Genomic DNA, 17,241 nt, shown 5'->3' with positions numbered 1-17,241 from the left:
TTACATGTAAGGCACCCCTAAGGTATGCCCTAGGTAGCCCCAAGGGCAGGGTGCAGTGTATGGTTAAGGTAGGACATATAGTGATGTGTTTTATATGTCCGAACAGTGAAATATTGCTAAATTTGTTTTTCACTGTTGCAAGGGCTGTCCCTCTCATAGGTTAACATGGAGGCTACCTTTAAATATGATTAAAGTGTAGATTCCCTTTGGGAGCAGATAGATGTATGGAGTTTGGGGTCTCTGTGCTCACAAATTAAAAATACATCTATTAGTATAGTTGATTTTAAGATTGTGTGTTTGAAAATGCCACTTTGTTTGAAAATGCCACTTTTAGAAAGTGAGCATTTTCTTGCTTACACCATTTCTGTGACTCTGCCTGTTTGTGGATTCCCTGTCTGGGTCAGTTTGACAGTTGGGCTGGTTGTACCTCTCACTAGACCGTGACACAAAGGGATCTGGGGTGTAGTCTGCATTTCCTGATGGGTCACCTGTGCTAGGAGAGAGGGGATGAGTGGTCACTCACACCTGAAAGGGCTGTGCCTGCCCTCACACAATGCAGTCTCCAACCCCCTGGTGTGTGTCTGGGGCCTGGCCTGGGCAAGGCAGGATTTCACAAACAAGAGAGACTTTGCCTTTGAAGTAGGCCTACTTCAAAGGGCAAAATGGGTATAAGAAGGGCACCCAAATCCACAGACTTTAGAACACTTCTGGAAACCAAGAGGAACCTCTGCCTGGACAAGAGCTGAGGAGCTGAGGAAGAAGAGCTGCCCTGCCTGTGACTGTGCTTTGTGGAGCTATCCTGCAGTTGCTGCTTCTGCCTGTGCTAGAGGACAAGGACTGGACTTTGTGTTCCCTTCCTTCTTGTGAAGATCTCCAAGGGCTTGATTTAGAGCTTGTCTCCTGTTGTTTGAGTCTCAGGGACAACAAAGACTTCTCTCTGCCAGCACCTGGAGCCCCTGAAGAGACCCCTACTCTGCCAAGTGGTGTCCATCCAGTTCCTGGGACCCTGAGAAGAGAAGCTGGCAGCCCAAGAGTGAGAAATCCACGCACAGACCGCCGTGCGGGGAAAAATACGATGCAACTCCGACCTTCGGCTGAAAAATCAACACGCCGCCGGCTTCCAGACTGAAAATTGACGCTCGCCTACAATGCGACTGGAAGATCGACGTCCGCGGCAGGAGATTCAATGTGCAGCATCGCTGACGGAGGCTGGTGATTTTCGGACCATCGTTCGGCTGAATTTCTGGCACAAACACCGCTGGGCATGTAAAAACGACACAAGGCCTGTCCGGACCTGAGAGTGCTGACTGGATCGACGCATCCCTCTTCTGCAGAGAGAAGAATCGACGTGCGCCAACCTGACTAAAGGAGAAACGACGCAAGGTCTTGCTTGTGAGTGAAATCGATGCATCGCAAACCCTTTTTGACGCACATTCACCCATCCAGGGTTATTTTTGACGTACCCAAGGTACATTTCCACGCTAACAACATTAGCCTTGTGTTTAAAATTACATGAAGACTCTTTTTGAAATTCTTAGTGATGACTTGTGTATTGTGGATTTTTGTCATTTTGATCTTGTTTTGTTTAGATAAATATTTTCTATTTTTGTAAACCTGTGTTGTGTCATTTTGTAGTGTTTTCATTAAGTTACTGTGTGTGTTGGTACAAATACTTTACACCGAGCACTCTGAAGTTAAGCCTGCTGCTCGTGCCAAGCTACCAAGGGGGTGAGCGGGGTTAGCTGAGGGTGATTCTTTTTTGCCCTGAATAGATTGAGGGTCCTTACTTGGACAGGGGGCAACCTGACTGCCAACTAAAGACCCCATTTCTAACAGAGATGCCACATAGGTTAATGAGATTTGGGAGGGGGTTGAGCTTTGAGGTTCATCCTGTCCTATGGGAGTGGGATCTGTGAAAAAGTATTTCACTTTTATTTTCGTTTCAGCTGATTTGAAGGAAAGATGAAAACCAGCTCAGGACTTTTCGTTTAAACTTCATTCTTTCTCTTATTAGCATTGTGATGCGGTTAATCATGTCAAGTGCTGCTGATAGGTCAAGAAGGATGAGAAAACATGAGTCAGTCGCCATTGCCCAGAAGGTGACGATCCTCAGGAACTATTGGCAGGATGGCAGTTTATGTGCAAAATCTCACTCTGAATCTAGACTGGCTGCCAAGAGCTCATTTTTAGCAATTAATTGATCGGCTGAATTTTCTAAGGGAAAGGAAACAAAGGTTAGCTATTGGACAGAGGTTGTTCATCTTTGCCACAATAAATTACCACAATATCCACACCCAATCCCACTCAAGAAAAAACAGTTATCCTGCCATCAGTAGACAATTATACATGATAACTATATCTCCAGGCCTGTCAAACCTCACCATGTGAGCCACACCTAATCCTATTTTGGTATGCTGCTGTTCCTTATTTCACTGTTGAAATTACATTTGCTTGGTTATTTAAACTTTGCCTGTGTGATAGAACTAGGATGGGGATAAAAGCAACAAAGAGATTGTGGGAAATTGATAGGCAGATGACTAAATCAGTAAAAAAAAATGCATGGTCTACAAAAAAGATAAAGATCAATAAAACCGCTTGTTAATTGCCATAATTGTGGCATCGTTTGCCCTTCACTTTTACCGTGCTGTTTGTCTTTGCTGCAGGATTTTAAGGGACCTGCCATTTCTCCCGTTTGATCTTTGACGCTGGTAAAAAGTTATGCTTACTTGCCCCATGCTTTTATGACACTGTATATCATGCACAGACACATCTGGAACGTCAGCTCCAAATGACGTGCTCAGTCTTTGTTTAGTGCTGCGATGACAGAAATATATATGACAGCCATTTCCGCTTTCATACTGGGAAGCCCCGAGCGACGGCTATAAGTTTGTCTTTTTTACAGGGTGACGATTAGATCAATAGCTGCCGCTTTTTGTGTTATCCCATTTTTCCATTCATGCTTTCTAAAAGAAAGCAAGTTACCAAGTGTGCATTGTGCGAAGTATTAAGTAGTCTCTTAGGGCGGGTTTGCCGGCGTCAGTAACCCGTTAATGGATGTGTGCCGAACCCACTTCCAGGTCACAGGATTGTCATCGGTCTGTTCCACTCTTCCTTTCATTCTTCCATCGTTGGTGAGAGAAGTACTACGGGGATGGTTAATGAATACAACTCTGAAATGTCTCGAGACAATTGTGTTTAAGTTAAGACGCTATAATTCAGCTGGGTCACTAGTATGCCCTGTCATTACTTTCCTATGAAACGCTCTTTTATGTTATTTCTTTGAAAGCACCTTTCCCATTTGCCAGCTGTCGATTAAAGAAGTAGAACACTGACGTCCACCCCCAAAAGCGCCCCTCTCCCTTCTCATCAACACTTCTCTCGAGCCTGTTTATTCAGCTCAGCTCGCCTGCGTCTGCAGGGCAGTGGGAAACCTCCTTGCGTATTAGAAGGGCTACCTTTTTATCCAGTTAAATGCGTTTGAGCAGATGCATAACTTGGCGTTGACCACCTCTGTCCCTCCCCTTCTGACTGCGGGCCCCCGACTACGCCGCCCCCCTCCCCCAGCAGGGAGAAGTCATTACTTGACGAGATCGCCTTACCAGTTGTCTCGCGAACAGTGGCCGCGCGCACAACTCCTGGTCGCACACCGTGAGGCGGCGCGCGAGAGAAAGAGCAGCTCTCTAGCGCAGAGCGCGCCAGGGCTGTGCCACTGCACCGAGGCACAGCTGCATCTGCTAACTCTTAGCACTTGACAAAAGGTTTCTCCTCCCGGGGAAGTTGAAATTCGACGGGGTAATGATGTTTGTCAGGTACCTGGTCTTCCCTTTACTGTGCTTTCACACAGCAGTCTTGTCAAGACCCGGCGGAGAGGTAAGCTGCGTCTCCGGACATGTGAAAAATGCATTGTATGTCTTGGTATTCCTTGCTTCGTTTTGAAGATGGCACTCATTGCTCCTAAATGCAACAAAGGTCCATATGCGATTCAGGGGACAATTTCTGACCCAGCTATACAAACTGAAAAATTACACGTGCTTTCAGAAATTCGAAGGCAGTACTTTTCTTACAATAGGTATACCTTCTCGAACTATACTACTTTCCTGCAAACTGTATGCCCATGAAAGTTTGAGAACACGTTTTCCTTGTTGCATAATGTGTTTTTTGAACTGTATACATATAAATTGAGTAAGGCTAAAGAGCAGTGCTGTTATCCACACAAAATATTTTACACGCTGTGGTTTCATCTATATTCAACACATTTAGCCACTGTTTAATTCAAGTCTTCTAACTGTAGGCGGATATACGTTTCTTTCACACTTTATTGACCTTTTCTGATGTTTGCTGCGGAATGCAAGTGCCCCGAGTTGTGTTATTTAAATGTTTTAATTTCAAGTAGGAATTTCAGATTTGGCATTGCATTTGTTCGTCATCCCGAATAAATAAAGAGGTAAATTGTTCAGAGCTGTGGGATTATTGCATAACTGGTGGCTGTGTCAGGGCAGAGCCACATTTGAAGACAAGATGTCCATGAGGTACAGTTGAGGCGTAGAATGACAACGTCACATTTCAGATGTTCTCTCAGGAGGTTGATGCTATTCAGTATACCTGACTGTCTTGTATGTTCAGTGAGCAGAGCGTGTTTACATAAATTATGTGGCAGAACTTGAGTGAGATGTGAGCTGACCCAACAACACTGCATGAGTGTGTGTAAGTATATCTGAGTGTCTGAGCGCGTCTGTCCTGCCTCAGAAGTAGTGTATAAGGTATCTCTGTACCTGTTTGTGTATGGCAGTGGTAAGAGGTGTTAAACGTACTCGTCCAGGTTGTGTGTGTTTGTCTGCACGAACAAGACTGACGTGTACCCTTAGAAATGAAATAAAGACGACGTGTGCTTATAATGTGCACCGTTTTTTATGAATTGTTTAATATTACAAATCTTGCATTGAGCCGTTTGAACTGCTCACGTGCATTGCACAACAGTTTCCTCAAAAACACACATAAAGCAGGCAGCATCTTTCTGGGTTGTTCGCCGTTCTCATTTTATTCCAACTATTTCGAATGTGCATTGGACTGGTTGACGAGACTAGAAAATGTTATTGCACTCGCCCTCCTCAGAACTTACGATAACGTTTAATTTTAGCCTAATTTATTTCCAGTTAGACATATTTTTAATTATGGCAATGCAGAACCAGGCATAGTGTTAATAACTTATAGGAACATCGTTGCTAAATATGCAGCTTTGCTTGCTCATAGCGTTGGACACAATGGTATTCGAGTCTGCTCCCTAGTGCATGTCTGAACGACATTCACTCATCCTTGAGCAATACTAGAATGGTCATTTATGAGTTGAGTTGCTGACTAGTAAAAATGGTTACTTAACTCTTTAAGCACATTATAATTTACGAACGCTTATGTTATTACGACCCGGAGAGCAAGGTCTAAAGTTCAGCAAAGTGATAGGAAAACTGAAATGTGGTCTTATTTTCAGACAGAGATTAATGCAAAAATTTCCCGCTGGTGATAAATATTTGGGTCATTTTTAGGTCTTGCCTAGAGGCTTCTTTAACCGTGTCACCATTGTTATGTATATTAATAACATGTTTTCTGCACCTGTTCGAGATACACCTGCCTGCTATAAAGTACCTACACTATTCTATTAAGATTATTTGTGATGGTTATGTAATTGGCGCGTTTTTATTGCACACACCATTAGGTGGCGACATGTGTTCTTTATTGTTTCCTTTGTTTTGATAACGTTTGCATACAATAAAAAAAAAAATGTAATGAACACACCCGTTTTCTAAGCCCTAACAGTTTACTTTCCCAAAGCTGTAGTTTGCTAGATGCACGTTATTAAAATAAGGTAAATCAGGACTGACAAAGTCAATAGGTGTAGCATAGAGAACTATCCTCCTGGTTTTGTCAATGTATGTTATTTATTTCAGGGTTTTGCAGAATTATATTGTTGAATGCTCCCTGGCCGTCATCAATCTAAAACAAATCATTGGCAACAGGCAAAAATAATTTTTGGTCTCAAAAAGCATACATTGCCTTAGAGGTCGTTGGAAATTAATGGTACCCCATTGTGAGTAGATATGCTCCTTGTGACAGAGCCGAATGTGGTCAATCACAGTGAAGTTACCCAATGGCTCAAGAGGTCCCAGCAATTGCCCCATTCTCTATGCTGTGATGGGAGGAACAAAAATGCCACTAGCACAAAAATGATCAAATTGTCAAAGAAAGCCCCTATATGTTTATTTATTAAGCAGGTGAAGTTTAGAAAAATCAAAAAGTCTTGCATATTGCCAGACCTAAAAGTAGTATGCTTCAGAATGGTATAACCTTCATGTGTTAATATGAGGAGAATTTTGTAATGAACTACACAGTTTCTTTTCAATCCTTTAGCTTTTTTGGTATTAATTGGGGTATTTGAAAAGTGAGAAATAGGCCACAGAGGGCAGGGGAGTACTGTACATTACTGAGGAATAAGGCAATGTGGAACATGTAACATAATTGCAACAAAGAATGCACGATTCATCAGGGTTTAAAATTCATCAATACTGAATAATAGATGTGAAGAGATTCACATGGTTACATGATTTTACCAAGGCTAACTTAGCTACTCTTTAATTATTTGGTACTTTGTGATGACTGGCTGATTGACACTTAGGTTTGGTCAGTGTGCAAGTATTGTGGGAATGATGGAGAGTTCATTTTTTGAAAAAGAGACAGCATTTACATTTATGTGGCTGATCTCCGTATTCTACATTGCATGTTGTGAATGTAGACATATGACCTACATAAATGTTGCAGGTGTGTATTTTCATTTTTAAATTAAACAGTTATATGTGGGTCTGTTGGTGTATAAGATATTGGTCCGTGTTATATAGAACATACCATAATAATAAAAACAATACAAGAGGGAACACAATATATTACCAAGAAATGTGATGGGTGTGTATTGGACTAAGAACAAATGAGTTTTAAAAGTGTCTACCATTTCATTGGTTGTCACAACTTAGTTCAGGATCATGCGGACCTGATAAATGTATAAGAATCTTTGGAACAATGGTAAAGTAAGTTGAGTTCTTGAATAAGACTTTTCTATGGTTTTTTATACGCCAAGCAAGAAATGTTGAATTTGATTTTCAAATCAATGAATAAGGAAGGTATCTTAGTTCTGTGACATGTGATCATAATTTTGTATCCGAGTAAAGTCTAACCATGGAATGGGGATCCATTTTCAGTGGGTTGAGTAACAGATGTGGTATTCCTCTAATATGGCAATTTTAAAGTTGAGCAAGGAATGAGGTGTCACCTCTGATGGATGGTGGAGTGTAAGTGTTTCATTTTTTATTTGGAGATTTCAGTATTTTGCTGATATGTGGGCTGGGCGGAGAGATAAAGGTGAGTGAAAACTCAGGAATTTTACAGAGAGACAGATGACGAGAAAACAACAATAAAGTCTTTGAGATCCATTGGAGCTTTGTCTGGCAACAGCTAAAGAAACTGATTATTACGATTGATTATATTTTTTAGCTAAACTTATGTACTCTCCATAATAATAGAAAAAAGACGATATGTCCCTCAAATAAGTCCTCATCAACTCAAGATACTAATTGAAGATTAGAGGGTTAGCATTGATGAATATTACCAACTGATGTTTTGATAGAATGTAACCCATCACATTATTTGTCTGTGGAAACACATGCAGTGCTCAAAGATTGAGAGTAGTCTGTGATTAACAATTGTGTTCAATGCTGTTGAGAGGTAAAGAGGATAAGGACTCAGTAATGTCTTTCACTAAGAAAATGTTCTATGTCATCCCAAATGTGTGCAATAGTTGTTTCAATCAGGTCCCACATATAGAATTCAGACTGATAGTCCACTAGATGATTTTGCTCATTGATCAAGAAATGTACCCCCAGTCTCAATGTGTGAAGGACTGTTGGATAATTGTAGATTGTACAATAAATTGTAGATGAAAATATACATCTTTTATGATCCTTAAATAAAATAACTCTTTGTGTATAAGTAAATCATATGCTTGTGCAGAAACCCTAAAATGCAACCAACCACAATGCAGTAAAATAAAATCCCATGTGCAGGCACTGCTTCTGAGGAATTTCAAATTTAATATTTGCTCTGATTTCTCATATAGTGCCCACTTCTGTAGTTACAAACTATTAATACAGTGAAGAGCAATGAAAAGGAGCAAAGCAAAAATAGCTCCATATTAAAGGAATCTGTGTTGGTTGAGATGACATAAAGCTCTTTATTATTAGTCTATACACTAAATAATACACAAAATAGATACGGAAAATCAATAGTTTGTGGTGATAGCAAAAGACAAGCACAACCAAATTGACATTAGCAAGTGCATAGCAATCAAGAAGTGTACAGTTCAATCAGTTGTGCTTGCATGTGCTCGTAGCCCTGTCAGTGCAGCAGGAATCAAAGATTCACAAGGTGCTTATTTGCACTGACCCCCCCAAAATAATAAATAGTAAAACATATAGGTCTGAACAGAATGAATCAGACCATGCTCCAAATTTGCAGTGACTATTTCAGTTGTGTACTGAAATATCTCAGGAGACGATTTCAAAATTATTTACTCAAATTGGTCCCAGTTTCTAAAGTCCTTTAATATTTTCCAAAGAACTGACCTTTGTGTAAATTCAATGTGTGCTTTCAGATGTCCACAGATATCAGGCGTTTACGACAGACATTAGAAGAATGCCAAATGGCAACAAAAAACAGTTATATGGAAAATGTCACATTTAATAAATGAAGTGTTGCTCATGATGAAATGTTTGTGATACATATAGTTAATGTTCCCATTCATTATATATCAGAACAGGTAGGAGCAGTTTATTGAAAAGTAAGCTATGCTTTAATCTCTTTTTTTGGGCTACCTCATTGTACTCCAATGACCATAGTAGACACACAATGTTGACCTTATGATATAGACTAGGCTATGGAAAGATATTTGAGGATTTAAATAAAAAGGGGTGTTCTTTGCAAACATACAATTTTGAGGCTCAAATGAAAATGAAGATCGGATTCAATCAAGAAATCCAGGTTTCTTTGCAATTAATGATTGAATGATTAATTGAAAGAGACAAAACTTTCTGGCGGCAATGATGCCTAAAATAATTTTGTATTGTTTTGTATCAGTACAAACCAACCATATAATGAGTATGCATTTTGAGATTGACATTATGGTTGGTGGAAAGAGTTCAGTTAGTGCTGTGTTCAAATGGTTACTTGGACAATATGACATCTATGCTTCTTTCTTCTTGAGAAGGTCAGCTATGAGTCTGGCTGAAAGGGTTTACAACCTACTGCATTAGGTGTTGCTGAGAACACATATCATACAGAGTTAGCATTCAATTCAACAAGGAGACTGCTACTTATTGGTCTCTTCCAAGAGTTGGACTTATTTTCAACTGTAATTGTGGATTGCTCAATTTGTGTTATAATTGTAAATGACTATGTAATTTATTTTTCATTTTCATTATAGAATTTCTATTTGTAATTATTAGTCATGCAAGAGTAGAGTAATAGCAGCAGATGAGCAGGTACCTAAGACTGATAGTTCTATTGGTACCTACACATGTTAAAGATGAAACTGAATGTTTAAATATTTTAATGTCTTTAAGTTGTATGTTAGGACTTATTCATATCCATCTATGATTTTACAATTATAGCACAATGTAGCCACTGCACTGGTGCAAAATCCAATAAGTGTACATCTAAAAGGGTTACAAAAGAGGAGTGAGATACAACAAAGCCTTACATTTTGCAAGATTTATAAAACCAAGTGTGTACACAAAAATCTAATTCAGTACAAAGATCAGCACATCAGAACCTTTAAAGAAGTAAGACTACTATCACTAAAAAGTCCATAAACTCATGACTCTAATTTTACTTGCCAGTTTTCTGATACAATTTTTCAACTTTCGGTCATTATACGTTATAGGGTTTACTGTTATCCAGCTCAGCCACAGTCGTAAAATCTTTGAAACTACAAAGCTCTGAGTAAAATCTTATCTTCTGAAATACAAATCAGTACCACAGATTTCTCTCTCCATCTCTCTTACACACACATACACACACTCTTATCTGACATATCTGACCAACCTTATCTTGTTCAATTAAAAGGTCTTGTCAGTAACATAGAAGTTGCCCTGACTGAAACTCAACAAAAATGTAATGCAAAGGTCATACTATTTCACCAATATCGGAAAAGTAATGTTATGGAAATTGTCAAAAGTAGAAAAGTTCTATGGAGAAAATCAGAAATGCCATTAGTACTTAGAAGTGGGTATCAAAAAATCATTCACACCAACAAAAAAAGGTCAGCCTTTGCAACAAGCTTTTCACTGGTGCAAATAAGTTATAAAACCAATTATTTCATGGTATTATACATTTAATTCTGTCAGCAGCCATTTTTCTAATGTTCATTGAGAACCAATGGAAATACTTTGTCAATGGGCAATGCCTCCATGTAAAATATAAGCATATTCAAGTTTAATGTAAGAAATATTTATTTTTAATATTTTGATACAATATTCCGAGAAAATCAAGATCAGAGTACACTGCAAAAGCAAAAGTTTAGATTATTTTTTAACATGAGCACTTTTTAAAATAAAATATTTGTGTTCAAATTTTCCAAAATTACACATAAATGCAAGAACTGTCAGATGTTGTATTTGTAACTACAGCATGAATCTGGTCAGAATGAACCCATATATATTCTACTATTTCCACTTCATTTATCCAGTTCCATTTCAGCCAGTTCCATTTAATGATAAATCTGTGGGTAGTATTGTTCAGGTGAGTGCCTCAAGTGACAGTTTGTATGCTCCCTTGGTTTAAAACTTATATACACAATGGTTACATTGTTTTTGACATGTGAATGTTCTCACTATCAGTATTGCATAACTCGGTATTTCACTCAGAATACTGTGTTCTCAGTAATGATGGACTATCTGAGTAAAGTACAAATGATCTAATGTTATAGAAAAAAGGATTATTTGCTGCATTTGTAATTTTTATAATGTGATTTAGATAGAGCTTGGTGACGACTGAATGATTCTAGGTCAAATTGACAAGTAAAATGATCCTCCAAGGCTTGTATGATTTTATCCTTCAATCTAGAGAGTCTGCTATGTTCTGTCTGTTGTTGCAAGTGGACAAAGGAGTCTTAATTCCCACTGAAATTTTGTTCTAATGCCTTATCAGGCAGAAAGAAACTGGGTGAGTCGGTGCCACCTGACTGCACTTTAACATCATCAGAATTAATCTACTGCTCATTAGGCAAGCATCAGCAATTAAAGGAGATGACCTCCAGTCATAACAATGGTAAATGGTTGATAAACTGGATCAACATTTCATCAGGCATACCTCATGCAAATTGACACACTGATGCCATCTCTAACCTCTCCAAATTTGTACAAAAGAGTCAACAGGGATTATTGAAAAAGAAACGAGAGTTAGCCCAGCCTTTTTCTGACCCTATTCTTTATGTATTATGTGAGGGCACAATCTGGTCTCTATGCTAAATATGGGGATCACCAGCTAATGTCCCTATTATCTGGGGAAATGTTGGTGTGTCCTGGGGATCACTTCCATGGTTCCAATGTTCTGGAAATAGGCTAATTTCTTGCCTCTGTTAAAGAAACTGTCAGCTGACCCAGGAGAGCAGACTAACTACAGGCCTAGCTCTTTACTACCACCCAAACTAAAGTACTAGCAGCTCTCTTTATTCCTGCAAACCAACAACCAGCTCCATCCTAGCCAGTCCAGCTTTAGACCCAACTTCAGTATAGAGACATCGCTAATAGAGGTGACAGAATACATCAAAGTCACCCTGGATGCCAGTGGGAAGGCAATGCTGATCATGTTAGATCTATCAGCAGCCTTTGACATGGTTCCCCACTCCAGACATTTAGTCCGTCTCCAATCCATCGGGATAGGGGGTCAAGTCATGGACTGGCTTGCCTCCTTTCTGGAAGATAGAGATCAGGAGGGTTGGACTCCGCCTTTCTCCCCAAAGTCTCATGAACTGACAATAGGGGGTTCCCCAGGGTTCAGCCCTGAGCCCAACACTTTTTAACATGTATTACACTCCACTTGCCAGATAGCAGAATCCCTGGGGGCTAAAGTTATATCATACGCTAATGATACTCAGCTGTTGTTCTCGTGGCAAAGGTGAAGAAATTCCAGGTGAATCAATTAAAGCCTGCCTGACAGTGGTATTCCAATGGTTGGCCTTACACCAACTAAAGTACATTGCAGGCAGAACTGAAAGTCTATTCTCCCCCAGAAACATGGCACAATTTTGGACCTGAAGAAGCTACCCCACTATCCAGCTGGGGGTTAAGGTTAAGAACTTGGGGCTTAAATTTGATAACTCTGTCCTTCCAACTACATATGAAATCAGTGGAAGGCACATGTTTTGAACTACTGCGCTCACTAAAAAGGTCCCTGCAGTTTCTCTCATTTACGGCAAGAAAAAGTCAACCAAACACTAACACCCTCGAGACTGGACTATGGAAAGACAGTCTATCATGGACTTCCCCAATACCCGATTAACAAACGTCAGGTTGTCCAGAACACAGCAGCTCACATTCTCCTGAATCTGCCTTAAAGAACTGTGTCCCCACACCTACGCACCGTCCACTGGCTCCCAATAAGGAAAATAATCATGTTCAAAGCATTAGTGTTGGTTCACAAGGCACTTTACTACACAGGTGCGGATTACCTCAGAACAAGACTTAGCTTCTACGTCTCATCACGAAATCTGCAGTCTTGCAATAGCCTTCAAGCTAGGCTCCCCAGAATTCACCGCTTTTGAGCTGGGGGACATTTGTTCACCCTTTTAGTGGCATTGGATTAACTCCTCCGGGAGCTACGTGCAGTGGACGCTTTTTTCAGTGTTAAAAAAAAAAGGTTGAGAACCTGGCTTTTTCAAAGCAGGGATAGACAATATGACCATATCCTACACTATGACCTTGATCAAAGTGCCGGGACACTCCCTGAAGTAGCTGCATGTGGTACAAGTTGCACTTCATAGAGAACCTTCTGTCTGGTTCAAGTAATGGACTGACATAAATGACACGGTGATCCATAGAAAAGATGCTTCAGCACTTTTTCCATGTAGCCAGGCAGAGACGAATGTCATTCCATAACCCCTCTCTGTTCATACATTACCTCCAGTCTACAAAAAATACCTCCTGCCTTGATGAGCTGTATATTTTATTAAATAAATCTAACAGTATGGCTCAACGTGTTAAGCACTTGCTACTTACGTTTCATTTGCCCCTCAGTTTATGTTTCTGAAAACTTGTGAGTCAGGTTAGACTGCAGATCTTTCAATGTCTATACACTGAAATTGGATAACAATAACACCTATGAAATATTTTGCCTGGAAATTGCATAAACTACAGCATGAAGTTCTATCAAGAGGGTGTTTTATCATGAAGGGCACTAGTATATTGTAACATTCCAACGAGTCTTTTGAAGTTAGAGTTTTCAAAGATTAATTCAGTAAATTACGGGGAATAACTATTTGATTTACAGGAGAAAACAAATTTTTCTATTGTGCGTTTTTCAAACAGAAAAAAATCAAATCCAACTAGGTTAAAATCCATTCTTTAATTTGTATTGTATTTGTATAGTCATGACCTAGCCAAAAGGCAATGGAACTCTGTAATGGGACAAAGGCAAAGGTGCAGATGACCAGCAATTAAGGGGCAAGCTGGTTTCTGATGTGGGAAGTGGCTTGTTAGGGAAAAACACCCACTGTATCTGACTCATTGTATTTAGGACTTTTCATAAGACTGGCCAGAGTTTGTTGGGAAATGACATAGACCACACTACAATTCAGCTCTCTTACAGTCAAGAACTGTCCCTCAGTGTAGAATGCTACCCAGCTTTGGTGCATTGTCAAGGGTATGAAGCGTGATGAAAATGTAATTAGATTTTTTTTACAATATAATAAACTGGGCAGACTGCAAAGACCTGACAAACCTTCTTTCTGTACTAGCAATTATGTTTTAATACCTGTCTAATCTAATAGAAAATATGGCCTCCCTTCAAACTCCTAAAACAATTATATTTGAGAAGTCAGAATATCAATTTCTAATTTATTGGGTATGCATTTGCAAATATTGGTTAGAATTGCTGCGATAAAAAGAAAACAGCGACCTACAGGACGAGGTTTGCTCTTCAGTGTGTTTTCTTTTCTGAGGAGTGAGACTAGAAGGTAAACTTTTCCTCTAATTGCGGGACTTGGCATTGACTGCGATTGCAGAAAGGCCTGTAGGGAACTGAAATCCAAGGAAACTCATTTTGTAGTATAGTGCATACCAATTAGCCATAATCACAGCTGTTAGGGTATAAACGGTTCTCTTTGTTGATACAAAGAAGCTTAATAAAATTGACTTTTTAATCATAGGAAACAATGCATTGTTTGTTCTTGCTAGACTATGCACCAGCTACACATTATTTACTGACATATTTTCTTAGGTATTTCATTTTAATATAATCAGAAAAATATTATACTACTATAAGACCTAGGCCCATATTTATACTTCTTTAGCGCCGCATTTGCACCATTTTTTGACGCAAAAGCGGCGCAAACGTACAAAATACAATTGTATTTTGTAAACTTGTGCCACTTTTGCGTCAAAAAGCGGTGCAAATGCGTCGCTAAAAAAGTATAAATATGGGCCCTAGTCCAAATATAAAAGACCAAAATATTCAGAAGGTGCATACGCTGAGTTACGAATAGTAAAACTACTTACTTACATGCATTTTGGTACTCGATATTTTAGTTTGATATCTTGGTAGCATCGTGTGTCCATAGTTGATATTTTAGCATACAACCTTTATTTTAAGTAGAGTGGACTCCATCCTAAATGGGCTTAAAGTACTGTAAAGTCAGAGTTGAAGCTGCAGGCCTGCAGTATGCAGTGCTACAGAACAATTTATGATATATGGACAGCAGCATAAAACGTTATAACTAGTTCATTTGCTCATCAGCAAAGAGCATCAGGATTAAAATGAAAATACACAGCTAAAGCTTGAAACCGAGACATCATAAAATTACATTTAACAAACATTAATTGAAAAGTGCAGTGCACCAGGATTACAAGACGCTAAAGAATCATTGATGATAGTAAGCAGACCTGAAATATTTCTGATGTAAAGCAGCAAATCTGCTATGCAAGGCATTAAATAGCAGAAATAAGAATACATTGACAGTGTTAAAAATAAAGGCAAATACTGAACCTAACCATGGTTAAGGAAAGTCGAAAGTGTTTAGGGGTAAATCAGATGAGGAATAAATTGTAACTTAGTTGAAGACAGGCAGTTTTAGGAAAGAGTGAACAAATGTAGGTTAGTGAGGAAATGGTAAAGTGGGGGGAGAATATTAGGAGACTTGCCTCATAGTAGTCTTGTAGCACAGAGAGCACAGAAGAGCACTCACAAGTTATGCAGTAGTTTGTCTTCCCATTGATGAAGAAACCCTTCGCAAACCCTTCAATGCTCCCAACTACATATCAATCTCCATGCTATCGTTCCTAGTCAAGGACTTAGAGGAAATCATCAACAGATGCCTAACTGAACACCTCAATGACCACCAATTTCTCGACACCACTCAGTCTGGTGTCAGACCCTATCGCAGAAGAGAAACTACTCTCATCACCACTATAAATAACTTCTGCATAAATCTGAATGGAGGAGACATAGCCACCTGGACCTCTCTGCAGCATTTTACATGCTATCCCTCTCCATCTTCATCCAATGTCTACACAACATCAGAATCCCAGGATACCCACTCTGATGGATCTGCTCCTTACTGACTGTTAGGACCCAGTCAGTCAGTCTGACCCTTACACCTCAGACTCCTGCATATCTGTGGAGTTCCTCAAGGATCCTCCCTGTGTCCAATCCTCCTCAATGCATACATGATCGGCTAACCAGCATCATCCACTCCCACAAAATCCCTGTCCTCTCCAGTGTCATTGACATACAACTGATTCACTCCCTCACAGGCAAGACATTTAGAACCCGGATCAAGTTCAATGTCTGCATGACTCAAATCACCGACTGAATAAAGACCAACTGTCTGAATTGGAACTCCAAGACGACAAATCATTTTCAGGAAGTCTGATGGCCAAATGAGCTAGGACCAAAACCCTCCCCATCACCCACACCAAGAATCTCTGGATCGTCATTGACAGAAAACTCAACTGACCACAGAAGCAATCAACATCATTGCCTTCTGCTTTGATGCTGAGAAAGATTTTCACATGGCTCACAATCAGCACTTGGAAAACTATCATGCGTTCCCTTGTCACAAGGCAGTTGGACACGGGAGCACCCTCTATAGTGAGATCAACAAAAAACTCTCCACAAAGATGCAGGCCAGAATCACTTTCAACCTCCTACACAACACTCACATCACAGCACACCTGAAGGAGCTCCACTGGCTCCCCACACACAAATGAGCACAATTAAAACCCCTGACCCACACCTTTAAATACCTATGAAACAATTCCCCAGCATTTCTCAGCAATTGCATCTGCTTTCACAAATCTTCCAGACATGTCCATCCATCTGGACTCCTATTGACACATAGTCATGCATACAAAATACCAGATCCAGTGGTCAAGCCTTCCTCTACACTGCTTCTAAAGCATAGGAGACCTGCCACAGCACAAAGAGCCTCCTACTCGCTTCTTACATTCAGCAAGAAACTGAAGACCTGTCTTTTTGAGTAGTCCCCCTAGGCCCTAGGTTTGGATAGACCAACACCTGCTCAGCACCAGAATGCTTTCCAGGGTGACAATGTGCTATACAAAGCTGCATGCAATAACATAACTTATTATCTAATTAAAAAGCCAAATGCAGATTTTTTCCCAAAAAGGAGGTTTTATAAGTGGTTTACATTTTTGAAAGAAAGCATTTTTGATGTGAAGCGTGTGGGAGCATTGCCTGAGTAGGATCTTAAAGCATTGTCTTCTCAGAATCTAGTGCCTTGCAGTGTGCGGTATTGGTATGGTTAAATTCTAGGAAAGTTATTTGGAAGTTGAAAGTTTTGAACATGAGACATGCAATTCTCATACGGATCCATTTAGGGTAGTAATGAAGAAGGGTGAATTGGTCCCCTATTTTTTTGTGTTGGTGGAAATCCTAGCTTCAGCATGAAGAACAACCTATAGTTGGGTG

The 17,241-nt window shown here is 39.8% G+C and overlaps 1 protein-coding gene across 4 annotated transcripts in view; it reads left to right on the top strand.

The window, feature by feature from the left end:
- THSD4 (thrombospondin type 1 domain containing 4) overlaps positions 1-17,241 on the top strand; it is a 1,878,668-nt gene that overhangs the window by 1,329,025 nt on the left and 532,402 nt on the right. Inside the window, exon 1 of one of the 4 annotated variants that reach the window (XM_069222362.1) lies at positions 3,601-3,870. The exons of 2 other annotated variants lie outside the window; for them this stretch is intronic. In XM_069222362.1, coding sequence (XP_069078463.1) covers positions 3,796-3,870 — 75 coding nt within the window. In that variant the 5' untranslated portion in view covers positions 3,601-3,795. Of the gene's footprint in view, positions 1-3,600; positions 3,871-17,241 lie in introns of those variants that run through there. One more of the 4 variants, XM_069222361.1, reaches the window with a different exon arrangement.

Source organism: Pleurodeles waltl, chromosome 3_1 (genome assembly GCF_031143425.1).
Source record: "Pleurodeles waltl isolate 20211129_DDA chromosome 3_1, aPleWal1.hap1.20221129, whole genome shotgun sequence".
NCBI classification, from domain to species: domain Eukaryota; kingdom Metazoa; phylum Chordata; class Amphibia; order Caudata; family Salamandridae; genus Pleurodeles; species Pleurodeles waltl.
This window is presented reverse-complemented; position numbering and strand designations above follow the sequence as displayed.